The 15,430-nt window shown below is 35.2% G+C and overlaps 1 protein-coding gene across 1 annotated transcript; it reads right to left on the bottom strand.

Annotated features, from left to right (window-relative positions):
* LOC109361088 (aspartyl protease family protein 2) lies at positions 644–2,153 on the bottom strand. The gene has a single exon (XM_019606408.1). It carries the CDS (start codon positions 2,027–2,029, stop codon positions 701–703), a length of 1,329 nt encoding a protein of 442 aa, XP_019461953.1. The 5' UTR covers positions 2,030–2,153; the 3' UTR covers positions 644–700.

The following is a 15,430-nucleotide window of genomic DNA, read 5'->3' as shown; positions in this document are numbered from 1 at the left end:
TCAATTCGAACATGGTAGCATAACAATAGTAATAGCTTGGTACTTCAATGTGAGAATAACGATATTATGAGTTTATGACCCAACTCTTTTAACGCACAAACATCTCAATGTTAATTTTCATATTAAATGAAAGACAATAGATATAGTAAATATTAAGATTTAGTTCATCACGTTGATAAGCTTGTCTTCTTCAGAAATGTTCAAGCAATTCATATTCCTTCCATTTTTATGGTACAATTTTCAAGTCCTTGTGTTCATTATTTCGAGTGAATGATTTCATGATAAGATATATAGCCAATGATTATTTATATCAAAACTTAAGCTTGCTATCAAAGGGGTTGATTTAGTAATATAAGTACTCACTGAATTCCTAGATCGATGGTTGATTCCTAGAACCGACACATGTTGAGAGGAACAACACAAACCCTGATAGAAATTAGTTTTTTACCCAAAAAGTAAGAATATCATTGGTAATACAAAAAAATAACTTTAAGATTCCTGGAAATTTTACCTTCTCTTAAACATGCTGAATTTCTTATATGCTAAAAAAATTCAAAAAGATATCATTTGCACAATTTTCCTTGAAGTTCTTCACATTTCATTAATAATAATTCAAAACAAACAAAATTTCTAAGAATCTATATTAAACAAAAATAAATCACTGTTATTTAAATTTAAAAAATCAAACAACCGGTTCGGTTCAGCGCAAAGCGCATCCATGACGCGAAAACCCGAGCTGTGATCTGTCCCTATCAAATTCAAACAAGTACCCTTGTTGCATCAGATTCCCTATAACTGAAAACCCGGAACCCGCTTTCACGGGTTGTATCGCCAAGCACAAGACCCGATCAGAAACTTCTATGAAATAATTCCTCGCCGGCGGCGATAGCACTGATTTTCCGGCAAGCCTGAAACTCAGCTTTGGCAGCTTAGGCCTGGCCACGCCGGACACATTAACACACAAGTCAAACCCTGAACCAACATCAACCGCTTCCGGAAGCCTCACGCGCTGCCGAAATGCCCCTAACACCTGTCTATACGCCGGCTCCGCCAGAAACGAAAGCGTCGTGCCGGAATCCACGACGGTGCCACCATTACCCTGTTGGTCCAGTTCCCAAACAGAAGGACTAATCTGTAATTTCGCGCTGTCAACGTTTACGCCGTTAACTGCTATATAGTAAAATGTGGGAGATAAGGGATTCACCAGCAACGGTGTGTAACGGAAAAACTTGCGCGAAACGCGGTCGTTTTGGGAAGTTCCAATTGTGAGGTAACTTTTCGGAGGCGGGGATATAGTGTAGTCGAGTAGACAGTAAGAAAACGTGTTCCCAAACCTTTTACCCAATTGGGAACTAAACGAAATGGATCCACGACCCAAACCCATTACACCTTCTGCACCGTTAAAACTAGAACCCGTTACGCTTGGACCCGAAACCCGAAACCCGCACCCGAACGATAATTTTTCTATTTTCACTTCCCTGCTTGCGCTTGTGTTAAACGTCGTCGTTTCCTTTGAGAAGAACCCACTTGTAATGGACCCGTCAGCGTATGAATATTCATAGCGACATGGAGTGTGGATCCGGGTACGGGTACAGGGTCGGGTTTGTTGCGGGTGTGGGATTAGTTTGCAATGTAAATCGTAGCAGTGGTGTGAAGAGAAGGTTCTGGAGTGTCGGGCTAGGAATGTGGATCCGGGTCGGTTACCGGAACAGTTTCTGCAGGCGGAGCATTTCACCCAGACTAGGTCGCTGCCGGTATCGGCGATGAGGAAGAGGCGCTGCGGCGGTGAGCCAATTCGGAGATCCGCGAAGTACTGACCGGAGCCGGTAAATGCGCCGGATATTAGCGGAGATTTTACGGTGTGTCTGCCGTGAAGAGCGGAGACGCGATGTGTATCGGCGGCGAGAAGCTCAGCCGGTGATGAGGGTGGAGTTTTCTGCATTAACGGTAGCTTTAAGTATTCTTTGGAGTTACATGAATGGAAGAAGAAGAGAAGGAAACAGAGAGAGATTGAAAAAAGTGACGTCATTCTTGAAGAAGAAGAAGAACAAAGAGAAGAAAATGAGTGTGTTGAAGGTGAAGAAATTAAGAGAGAGTTGAAAGAGAAAATGGTGTTACGCGTTTTGAGGTTGTGGAGGATGCATGTACTTTATACGTACTTGTGTTTTTTTTGTGTACATCATGTGGATTTTTTATACGGTTGTAAATACATGGTGTTTTCGTTTTGGAGAGCATTTTTTTATGCATGAAATGATTTACTACATGCCAATTTTTGATCCAATAGTTTTCGGCCACGTTACATTTCCAGCTGTTTTTTACATTTGTTTTTCTATTCTTACAATGTTGTGTGTGTGAGAATTTTCCTTTTGAGAGTGCTGCACTGTACTAGTTCAGTAGTGACCTCGTTTTGAGCATGTTGTCTTTTTGTTCGGTTTTGTATTACTTACTTTAAATAATAATGTCTTTATTGATTAACTCTACTGTCAACCATAAGACAAATGCATTTTGTCCTCATTCAACATTAGATTAAAGAAAAACAAACGTTTGACAGTTGTTCCTAAAGATCATTATTCTCCCGAACTCAATTCAACAAGGCTTTTATACTTCAGTGTCTTCCATGTTCAGTTCAAGACACAACTATTTCTATTTAGCAATTGAAAACGGGTAGCAGTGCTCGTAACAAAATTTAAAAGGGTGGGAATATGTATATTTTCTCTTAACTGCTGCCCATAAAAATAGGAATACAAAAGAAATATTTTTAATAATGAAAAACAATTTTAGTAGTAAAAAGATACACAATGTTAGGAATTTGGGTTTGGGTTTAGTTTTGGTCATTTGAGTCTTTGGATTGGGGTAACCAAGGAACAACAATCCTCTGTTTGGAAAATAAAAATTCATCACGTTGCAAGTCAATCATAACCTAGTGATGATTTCCAATCATAACCTAGTGAGCCTTTGTGTCTGGATTTTCTATACAGTTATTTTTTTAATAGTATCAACCCACTTAGCCCAATGAGAATAAATGCTAGAAAAACTGGTTAACAAACCAGGCATAATGGGCTAATGTAACGAAAATCGACTAAGCATGAGATAATTTTTTAAAATCAAGTCTTAAAATTAAAAGAGTCAAAATAATAGTTGAATATTAGTAGTGATGATACTTAAATCTAGCTCACATGTTCTACTTCTCTGTTGTGAATGCCCCTATGACTCCCTGATGCTGACTAACCATTTCTCTTATATGAATGCAATGCGACGTTAGCTTAAAGCTGGAGCTGCATGTTCTCTCTGATAAGTAATTAAAACTGAAAAACAAAAGATTGAAAAAAGTTTCCTTCATGTGGTTGTGCATCGTTAAAATCAAGTTTCACATTGTTAACCTCATTCTTTTAGATATGTAAATAAGACATATTATGAATTAAGTCTCACATCATCCATATTATTCTACTAGGTATAATTTAAATACATGATTTTGAGATAGAACGTTAACTTTTATCACCTTATCCTTACATAAATAGTGACTATAATTTTAAGTCAGAATTCTATCCAATAAAATGCTGAATATACAATTAGTTATAGGCATGGGTGAGAGATTGCAGGTGAGACACAAGCATGTTGCTGCATATATCCAACTTGATTTTTTTTTGTCTTCCATGATACCATATATTCAAATCTGATTGAAGTAAACGCATTAATCAATTAATAATTTCACAATCCAACAATAGTACTAATAAAATAAATAGACGATATCAACAACAAAAAAAGATTAATAAATGACAAATACACCGACAAAAATTACTTAGATTTACATCTGCATTATACGTGCATTATTCTATTGAGTGTTAATCTTTATGCATTGTTTATATACATTTTTGTAAACAGCAATCACAATATTCATTATTTATGTGTATTATTTTTATTTAAATATTAATAATGTAAATGATAGGTGAATGATGTATTTCCAGGTTAAAAAATATTGAATAACAACATTTAATAACTAGATTGTGCACTTTTGGGTCGAGGCAGTTGTTGCTTATTATATCGTCAATACTCAAAAGGAGAGCAACAGGATGAAAGTGCAAGCCGGTGGCACATGCTCCAACAGAAAGAGCACTAAAATATTACTATTATTAACTCTTTCTGTTGTTTTATATAACAATTAACTATTATTTTTCTCAAAATGATGAACTCGGGTACTTTAATTTGTCATTAGATGTTCAGGCTCACTTATTGCAATTTGCAAGGTGTTTAAGATTCTATTAGTGAAGTTTTTTTCATTATAAGACTTGGGAGCTTTGTCATATGATGCAAGGTTGTCTCTACTTTTACCCAAGTGAAAATGGTTACTGATAGGGAACAAGATAGCAAAAATAAAACAAGAAGAGTTATAAAGAACGAATTAATTGAATAGTATTTTTCCTAGCATTTCTTAAGTAGACATAGTTACTATATAGCAGCAACAATCATTCTAGGTTTAGACAGTACTGGATTTGGGCTTAAAACAATTGGCCCATGGAATAATTGAAATACTGAAATAACATAATTAATTGGAATTAAAAGTCTTCCACATAGTCAACAAGCCAGTTGGGCTTCTGTCTGGTTCTTTTGGCTTTGTATGGGCCTGTCAACTCCTCTTTAGTCCTTGGGCTGCTATCATTGCCCACTTCTTCAAGTGAAACCTTGTCCACAAGGTTTGTAGGACCCACGGTTGCTGTTGGGGAGTGATGGAAAAATATCTGTTGGAGTGGATGGTGAGATTGCAAGTCCCGCTGAATTGGGCGGTGGAAGATGAGAGGGAATAATTTTGCTTTTTGAATTTGCAGGAAAGCTGTCACATTCAATATGGGTAAGTGTGTGGTCATTAATGTATGGTAAGTTGTGCATATGTGGAGTAATTGAGGGTTGAATATGCATTGGGCAGGGCAATTTCTCTGGTACACATTTAGTTGTGTAGCTCGAGGACATCAAGGGGGTAGTTCGGCTTGAGTGGGTCTCATTAAAATTTACTTTTGCACTTAATGGTTCAGATGGCAAGATGAGTGTGACGGTTGAGATGGCTTTGTAATATCCCCAAGTACATCTTAATCTAATAACTCTTTGCCTTCTTTATTGTAACACAAATCTTCTTTCTTCCAGCCACCCATTCTCTTCTCCCATGAAATTCTTCTTGAACCTTCTTGCTAACCACACCGTTTTGATGTGAAACCCCCCTCTCTCTCTCTCCCTTCAATTGATATTTCTCCCAACCGTGATGAAACTAACCCACCCACTCGTGTGGTTATTGGAGGAGAAGAAGAGTTCTCGTTGAGAACCTTTGTAGTACTCAAAACTGCCACTTTTGCCACCCTCTCATTTTCTGCTGGAAGCACAGTTTCAATGGGGTTTTCTGTTGGCTTTTGGGACGATAGTAATGGCCATCTGGTTTGCCAGCACGGTGTTCACGATGGTCGGTGTCTCTTCATTCATGGAGGTGGTATCCGAAGAGAACACTCCCGGAGGAAGCTCAATCACTACCTTTGGTGGCTCGCCGTAATAACATCTTAGCAATGAGACATGAAAAAATCGGATGGATCTTTGTCGTTTCCGGTAGAACCAACTCGTAAGCTACTGGATCGATGCTATGGTTAACTCGGAATGGGCCATAGAAACGTTGAGTAAGCTTGGGAGATTTCCGACGGGAAATAGAGAGTTGCCGGTACGGCTGGAGGCGTAGCAAGACCAATCCCCAAGTAAAAATGTAACATATTTTCAGCATGTATCAGCCTGTGCTTTCATTCTTTGTTGAGCATGTTTTAGATGTTGTTTCAGATTTTCTAACAGCTCGACTTTTGTTTGTTGGGTGGTCTGTGTTGCTGGATTTTTTGCCGAGTGTGAGACATAGTCCTTCAATGTTGGTGGGGATCGGTCGTATAAGGCTTCAAATGGAGACAACTACAATGATGAATGGTGACTGGTATTATACCAGTATTCTGCCAGGGAGAGATGGGGGAACCACTTCCGTGGTTGAGAGTCGTAAAGCAATGAAGGTACGTTTATAATCCCATGTTGACCACTTCGGTTTGACCATTCGATTATGGGTGGTAAGTAGTGATGTAGTGAAGGTTAATGCCCATGAGTTTAAATAGTTCTTTCTAGAAGGAGCTGAGAAATATTTTGTCCATGTCGGACACAATAGATTAGGGTACCCCATGTAAGCGGTAGATCTCATTAGAGCTATGAAATGGGCATACTTGGTAAGTCTATCCACGATGACCCATATAATTGTGTGTCCCTGTGATGGAGGTAAGTGTGTGATAAAGTCCATAAACAAGTCCTCTCACACTTTATCTGGTATTTGCAAAGGCTGCATTAACCCTTCATATTTTTGTGGCAGGTATTTATTATACTGACAAGTCGCACATTGGAGAACAAAGAGTTTAACTTGATGAGCAATTCTGGGCCAATAACAAGAGGCCGAGAGTCGACTAAGAGTCGCCTTCCAACCTGAGTGGCCAGCAGATGATGTATTGTGAAATTCTTTGATCAGACTTTAGCGCAGATCCTCCATATCAGGTATGAAAATCTGAGTCTCATAAAATAGTAAACCATGAGATATGTGAAGTTTTCTTTGCCATTTTGTGTCTGACTCATATTTCTTGATGTATGCATGGCCTTCATTGGAAACGAGAAAACTGCGGATCCGAGCAATCACTTGTGGAAAAGGGGAAGACAGTGCCAAAAAGATAGGAGTATTCTCACTATAGCATCGTGACAATGCATCTGCAACCCGATTCGAGGTACGTGTTCTGTACTTAATGTTGAATTGAAACCCGATAAGCTTAGATGCCCATTTTTGTTGCTCAAGAGTCTGAAATCCTTGTGTTGTTAAATGTTTAAGACTCTGTTGATCTGTATATATTGAATTGTTTTCCCACCAGATACTGACGTCATTTCTTGACAGATTTTGTCACAGCGAACATCTCACGGACATAGGCGGACGCATATAGCATCTGGCTTGACATCTTTTTGCTGAAATATGCCACTAGATGCCCCTGTTGGGAGAGAATAGCACCGATCGCCACCACAGATGCATCAGTTTCAACATCAAATGGTTGGAAAAAATTGGATAGTTGTAAGACTGGGGCTATAGTCATTGCATTTTTTAATTATGTAAAGGTTGTGTACGCCCCAACTGACCATGTAAATTTCTGTAATTTGAGCAACTCAGTGAGAGGATCGGCGAGCTATGCATAACCTTTAACAAACTTTCGATAAAACCCTATAAGGCCTAGGAATCCCCCAAGTGTCGTGAGAGAGCAGGGTTATGGCCATTCCACCATGGCCTGAATCTTGTCAGGGTCTGGTTTAACCCCATCGGCTGATATGATGTGGCCGAGGTAACTAACTGCATGAACTCCAAAGAAACACTTAGAAAGTTTTGCATAAAACTCCAAAATAATGTGTAAATGAACTAGGTGATCTGCCAAACAAGTGCTATAAATAAGTATATCATCAAAGAAAACCCATACGAACCGATGTAAATGTGGTCGTAAGAGATCATTCATTGCAGCCTGAAAAGTTGATGGCGCATTCATTAGCCCAAACGACATAACCAAAAACTTATAATGCCCATCAAAAGTTTGGAACGTCGTTTTGTGTGTGTCCCCCGATCTCACACGAATCTGATGGTAACCTGCCCTGAGGTCGATTTTGGAAAGAATAACAACACCACCCAACTCATCGAGTAACTCATCAATTGTTGGAATGGGAAAACGATCCTGAATTGTAATAGCGTTTAATGTGCGATAATTGACGCAAAATCGCCAATAGCCATCCTTCTTGCTTACCAATAAAACCGAGGAGGTAAAAGGGCTTGTACTGGGGACAATGATGCCCTCATGCAACATTTCTTGGATCATGGTTGTCATTGTATCTTTTTGTGAGTGATGGTATATGTAGGGTTTTACAGAAACTGGGGTAGAATGGAATATGAAATAGTTGGTTTTGTAGGACAATAGGATTATTGGAACATAAGTCTGTGCAAAAGATGTGAGCTCCATTTCCCACCATGACTGGAAATTGTGGAGTTGGGGAGATCTGTAATTGCAAGTAGTTAGCTAACCTACGTTGAATAACATTGTGTAAGCTACTTGTATCAACCAAAACGGTCATTGGGTGACCTGATATTGACCCCTAAAACCGTAAAGTTTTTGGCGATGGTTGGCATCAAGAGCTTGTTCCAACAGCTGGAAATGTATTAGCTCTTCCACTATATGCTGATAATCCTCATCCTGATTATCCAGAGAGGTGAGAACGGCTTTCGATTATGTGGGAAATTCCTCCACTAACCTCAGCAAAAATTTCATGGGCTGGCATTTATGCCCTGCATGAAACTTCTCATCACAGTTATAACAAAGTCTTTGAGCTCGTCGCTCCTGCATTTGAGCAATTATGAGGCGACGAATAGGTGGTGTTGGAGGAGTGGTTTTCTGGAATTGTGGTTGATTTGGTGGAGGTCTAGGATAGGTTGGTGGAGGTGTGGGGTTTGCATAATGAAACTGTCTAGGAGCAGAAAACTTAGAGTCTTTAATTTTAGACTCTACCAATTTGGCCAGGCCCAAACCATATGCTATGTGAGTAGGGCGGAGCACCGCAAGTTCCCTACAAATATCTGTATTCAACCCAGAAAGAAAGCAATTCAAAATTAACTCAGGGGATAAACCCCATACGCGGTTGCAAATCTTTTCGAATTGCTTTCAGTATTCAGCCACAGATCCATTTTGCCTGAGTTTGAATAACTCTGCTTGGTGGTTTTCATAGCTGGACGAACCAAATATTGTTTCTAGCGCCTGTGTAAAACTCTCCCAATCAGTGAATGTAGAGTTATGATATGCCCATTTAAACCAGCTTAAGGCCTCACCTTTCATATAGAAGGAAATGAGCGGAAGCCTTTGATTTGGAAAAACTTCATAGAGCTGGAAAAATTGTTCAGCTTGAAAAAGTCAATCTAAGGGTTTCGATCCATCGAAGTGGGTGAGTTGTAGCTTTGGTGGTCGTGGTTGAGGGTTTAGTGTGGTCATTGGTGTGAGAACGGGGCGGGCATATGGGTTGTGAGGAGTGAAGAATGGAGATACTGGTGACTGAGAGTAGTTAGGAAAGAAGGTTGGAGATGGTGGTCGGTTTGGTATTGGTGGTATGGCAGAGGTAGGGTTAGGGTTTAATTTGAAGGAAGAACTTGGTTGGGCTTAAGGTTGTTGAGGTGGATCATTGGTTGGGGGTGGTGCTACAGTAATGTGAGCCAGTTTGTCAGTAATAATGCGAAGAGCATCAACAATCACCCTAGGTCTTGAATCTTGTTGATCTTGGTTTTCCTTCAACTTGTCTGCAAATAATTGCAACAAGGTATCATCTAGCTCCTTAGCTGCAGTTTTGGGAGGCATGATACAATAATGAAAGCACCAAAATGATAGGGAACAAGATAGCAAAAATAAAACAAGAAGAGTTATAAAGAAAGAATTAGCTGAATAGTAATTTTTCCTAGCATTTCTTAAGCAGTCATAGTTACTATATAGCAGCAGCAACCATTCTAGGTTTAGACAGTACTGGGTTTGGGCTTAAAACAACTAGCCCATGGAATAATTGAAATACTGAAATAACATAAGTAATTAATTGGGATTAAAAGTCTTCCACATAGTCAACAAGCCAGTTGGGCTTCTGTCTAGTTCTCTTAGCTTTGTATGGGCCTGCCAACTCCTCTTTAGTCCTTGGGCTACTATCAGCTACTTTGTCCATGTAGTTGAAATGAAGTGAGATTCATTTCCAATAATAGAGAGGGAAGTACTCTCAAATACTGAAGATAAAACAACATATATTGAAATTTGTATCTTTTTTATTTAGAATAAGATTATATTTTTATCCTTAAAATTAAAAGGAAATAAGTAATTACATCACCTTCACACTGGAGTCAGACTCCTCTTCATGAAGTGTTGTACGAAATAAAAAAAAAAACAAACTAAAAGTACAATTATATCCTTTAGTTTATACTTGTAATGACGCTTTTATCCTAAAATTAAGTGTAAAAAAATTATTTCTTTCTAATAATGATGAAGATGACTAGTCTGATCTCTACTCTTCAGACTAAGGATGCTATTATCAAGTTGCCACACTCATCATTTATGAATTGTTCAACATTAGGATTCAATTTAGTATTACAATACCAAGGTCTAATTAATAATCAAGATGATATAGCATAACTAAAACTCACCCATCATGTTTCATAAATCTTTTACAATAATGTTATTTTTAAAACCAAATGATGACAACTTGAAGTCGTTTTTTGATTTAAAGATAAATTTTGTGAAATGTGTATGGAAATAAAATAAAATATATAGAAGTTTGATTTCTTGTAAGAGAAATTTTTAAATCTTGGTTGTTGAAATAAAAATATTGTTTCAAATAGAACACACAAATGTGTTGAAGTAATGATAGAGGCATACTAAAACCTCGTCACAGAACTTTCTATGAAAATACTCAATAAATTAATTCAATAATGATAAGAGGACAAATATACCCAAAAAATAAAATAAAAATTTAAATAGTAAATTGTTTCTGAACATTTAAACAAAGGGCACAATATATAATATTAAATACAAATTTATAATTTTAATTTTATTAACAATATCAATTAGGAGAGACAATCACATCTCTCAGGAAATATTACTTATTTACCTATTACCTATAGTACAAGAAGATACATTTGATTAGAAAATTAGATACTAAATTCAGAGTCTGGTTTTTAAATAAAAGATTCTTTCAATTAATTTACCTATTCCATGGCAACCTAGCCATGGTAATTAACATGAGTTTGAAAATATTAAATTACAACAATAGCATGAGATTCGGTCATACAACTCTATGATAATATAATGTTGGTATTTATAACATCAAAATTTTATGGATTAATATGGCCACAACAAAAACATTCTCAGCTTGGAAGGTTTAGGGTGTGTTTGCTTTGACCATTTTCTGTTTTCATTTTTAATGAAATCAGAAAACGAGGGTGAAAACATGTTTGTTGTGTTATTTTCATTTCATATTTTTGAAAACATGAGCTTCATTTCGGAAATTTTGAAAATGAAAAAATATCATTTCCAATATTTTCAATAATAAGACAATGACATTTTATTGAAAATGTTAAGACTTTTATTACCCCATTTGATCTATATCTTTTGATGTTTTAACATTTTCATGTTATTCCAAATCTTTTGATGTTTTGAAAACCCAATATACATTTATATTTTACTTTCCAATTATACCCTTATTTATTACTAATATTTTTTCCACATGTTTCTTCATTTTATTTTTAATCCATTTTTTTATGTGTATTAAATGTGACTATTTTAGTCAATTTTTTTTGAATTTTTACTTCATTTAATATTTTTTGAAACTATGCGCATAACCTTAAACATCAAAAGATGTGGAATGAAGGGAATATTATTTTCAATTACTCTCTTCACTAATCAACAAAATGTTGAAATCAATTGATGAGGGCATCTTTGTCCTTACTATCACACATCTTCATAATAAAATTTATTTTTTATCTCTCTAACACAATAACTTTTCTTCGTGTCTCTTATGATATTGTTGAAATAGTTCGATGATGATTATAATAATATATGATTTTGGGATGAAAATTGACGCTTCTTGATGTTACTGCAACCTTAATTAAATAGTATAGCACTTGTACGTTAGTAATTTATTTTAATTTTACCTTTTTGGAGAGCATATGCAATTGCATGATGCTCATTATGACTTTTCACACGCTTTTGTAATAGCAATTGACCAAGTCCAACAACTAAAAATGTTCAACGTATTACTGACATAAAATATATTGGAAAGAAAATGCAAGTATCAAATATGTAGACATTCTATAATTATTGGTTTGACTACTTTAGTGATTAGAATTTAGAATTGGATTCATTGCAAGAGTAATTATCCTGGTTTATAAAGTTTAGAGTGCAGAGTTATGAAAATGATAATAACAAACATATTTTCAGGAAATGAAAACATGGAAATGAAAATTATTTCTTAAAAATGAAAATAAAAAATAAAAATAAAAAATATTTCTTGAAACCAAACACACCCTTAGTATGCCTAAAATCTTGGACAGATATCCAATGCGTTGGGCTCTGCGTCTGTGATGGGCTAATAATTATTGATTATTGTAGCCTTACATGTTGCCATTGTAGCTATTAGGGTCCATCCAAACTTTTTGGCCCAAAATCTTGTGTTCTAAGCTTATTCTGTCTCATACCACGTGTGTCTTGATTTTTTTGAATACCGTAGGTATCTCCAATTGTTGGAGACAATCTTGCTCGATTAGGGTAAGATTTTTATGGAGATGAACCTCTACCTGTCAGATGCAGATGTACTCTCAAAAGCTAGAAGTCGAGACTCATGGTTAAGTTAAAACAACTCTACAATTGATCTATAGACTTGTTGGTTACACCAATGTGAGTTGATTGTTGATGAATATAAAGTTGATTTTTTAAAACTACTACGAATAATATGATTTTGATTTTAGATTATTTCAAAATAATTGAGAGATAAAAAATAATTAGAACCGATATATATATATATATTACTTTTCATAATTTAATATATAAAGTAATATTTTTATACAATTCAAATAATATAGAGTATAATTGTTGAAGATTAATTTTATGAACTAGAGAAATTAATGTCATGTATTAAACTCGAGTCATTTATTATAATTAGTATTAACTATAAGCACTTTATGTGCTTTAGATAAGTGATTATGTTTGAGTTTATAATTTTCTTCCTATACTATTTTAATGAGTAAGACTCATCTCCATTAATGGAGAGACAAATTATATTTTATAGTGTATTTTGAAGATGAAAATCATAATTTCAATGAAAACTAATGGTCATAATATCTTTTAATTTATTAGTGCATTTTCCCATAACTTACCTCTCCATTAATGAAAAAGAATCTACCTCTAATTTGATAGTCATTCAATGCTATTGTTAATATATTCACAATAGATGTGACATCATTAACAATTCTTCATCTTCTTTTCCTTATTTATGAATTATGATTATGCATTTTATTTGATTTTGCTTATGATTAACGTTGTACAAGAGTCTCACTAACCAAACCTATATGAGCGGTGATGTCTACCTTGTTTCAGGTTGAGATGAGTTTTAATAAGATCAGTTAATTAATCCATATTGTTAACACAAGGAATATAGTGGTTCTATCTCATGTGTCCTATATGTATCACGGTAGTCCTATACCTATTTTCCCCCTTAATAAACAAAGCCTCAGCAAATAAAATATATATTAAAGGAATAAATAACACAAAAGCGAATGGGAAACAAAGATCTCAAATCCACTTATAGCAAGCTTCATCTATTACTTTGTCCTTTTCTCTAACATTAAAATTGTGTATATCTTTTCCTTTCACAAATATAGTTCTTACATTGCTTTGCCGATAGAAAATATGGATTGCACATTGCCCACCGTTTAAGCTGAGATTCACTCAAAATCAACATGGATCTTTCCTTGCACCCAATCATACATCTCATTTTCTCATAATGAAGAAAAAGAGAGAGAAAATTATATATCTTGTTCATTTTCTATGTATATAGGATATTCAAGGGATTAATAAAAAATAGAATCATGCATAGTTCCAGGGTTGACATCTGACATCATGATCCTAAAAAATTACTTTATATCTAAGGAACGTTCATTGGGAAATGGGTGTACCTCATTCTCTTCATTAACATATACCATACAAAATGGTACTCCAAACTGGAGTATATAATGTGTAAGTACATGTGATATTGATTAAATAAAATGTATTCATAAATAGTGGCGCATGAGTAGTACATTTTTATGGGATAGAAGATCCCACTCCAAACTTAATGCATGTTCATGCACCTAGGTTTCAATTCTAATACAGTAATAAATAAACTAAATCTATATAAACAAATTTGTTTAGATTGATTAGGTTATTATTATTTTAAAATCAAATCTGAAGATGATATATGAACATATTTGCTTAGATTAATTATGTTGTTATTATCCTAAAATCAAATCTGAATGTGATATATAACAAATTTGTTTAGATTATTTAGGTTGTTAGTATTCTAAAATCAAATCTGAATGTGATATGTAAATAAATTAAATTTGTTTAAATTCTAGGATAATAACAACTTAATAAATCTAAACAAATCTGTTTACATATCACTTTCGGATTTGATTAAATGAATTTGGTTGGTTATTACCTTACTAAATTCACATGAAAAGCCAAGTTACTTACATTTCAATTTCAACCCCCCCTCTCTCTCTCACTATTTCTCATCTTAAACCATGAGTTCACCAAATCCATCTTCCAAACTCCTCCCTTGCTAATCATTCTATCCTAAACATTCCTCCTCGATCATCTAATGGATCCATGCTTCCCCTTCTCAACCCTTTAGCCTTCTCCTATTCTTCCATATATACCATGGCCTTCAAAATCCCTCAAGTACTTGTTATTCTTCTGTGGTTGTCCTTGATCTTGTTACTCTTTCATGAGTTTTATAACCTAAGGTTCAAGGTCGACAAAAAAGAAAAAATACAAGCTAGTTTCTTATTACCCTCTCATGACCCCATGCTGATCAGCAGAAAAATTCTAGCTAGCAAATTTGACTTCTCTCCTTTCTTTAAGCATCCTCATAAACAATCACAGGGAATGGAAGTGAGGCTAGACCCATCACGGACAAAGATTGATCCACGTTATGGTGTTGAGAAGCGTCGTGTGCCAACAGGTCCAAACCCATTACACCATTGATGGTATCTTAGTTAAACCAAAGAAACTTAAGAGACAAAAGGAATGGTTAGTAGAAGTTTTTTTTATGATTTTTTTTAATATTTATGCATCAGTATAAATTTTTTTCTACACAATCAATATATCACTTAACATTTATTTTTATTACTTTGTTGAAGAGTCAATAATAATTGAAAATGAATAATAGTAACAGTTTATAAAACTCTTTTCACTTTCGGTCTATACATTTTTCCTCTTATTCATTTGCTAACTTTCTAATGCTTTTTCACTTTTTATGGCCTGGCTATTCATATTGGACCAGAAACTATTGTTTATAATATGATACAATCTTTCTAGCTTGAGAATATTGTATGGAGTATGTATTAAGTTCATTTTTTGAGTTACAATATTGAATAGTGCATCTAATTTTGATGGTCTCCTTGTTCTTCTATGATATGATTCATGAGATCAAGAAAAGCGTATAGTATGATTTTTTGTGAGTGATCTTAAAGAAACATGAGTGGTTGAGACGGCACGGCATAAATTGGAAACAAGATTTTTAGTTGGAGCATAATAATGACATACATTAATGATCGTTTGGTTAATGTAAAAGCATA

Source organism: Lupinus angustifolius, chromosome LG11 (genome assembly GCF_001865875.1).
Source record: "Lupinus angustifolius cultivar Tanjil chromosome LG11, LupAngTanjil_v1.0, whole genome shotgun sequence".
In the NCBI taxonomy this organism is placed as follows: domain Eukaryota; kingdom Viridiplantae; phylum Streptophyta; class Magnoliopsida; order Fabales; family Fabaceae; genus Lupinus; species Lupinus angustifolius.
This window is presented reverse-complemented; position numbering and strand designations above follow the sequence as displayed.

Excerpts from the sequence above, each read along its gene's own strand:
- LOC109361088 (XM_019606408.1), bottom strand. The coding sequence starts at position 2,029 with ATGACGTCACTTTTTTCAATCTCTCTCTGTTTCCTTCTCTTCTTCTTC.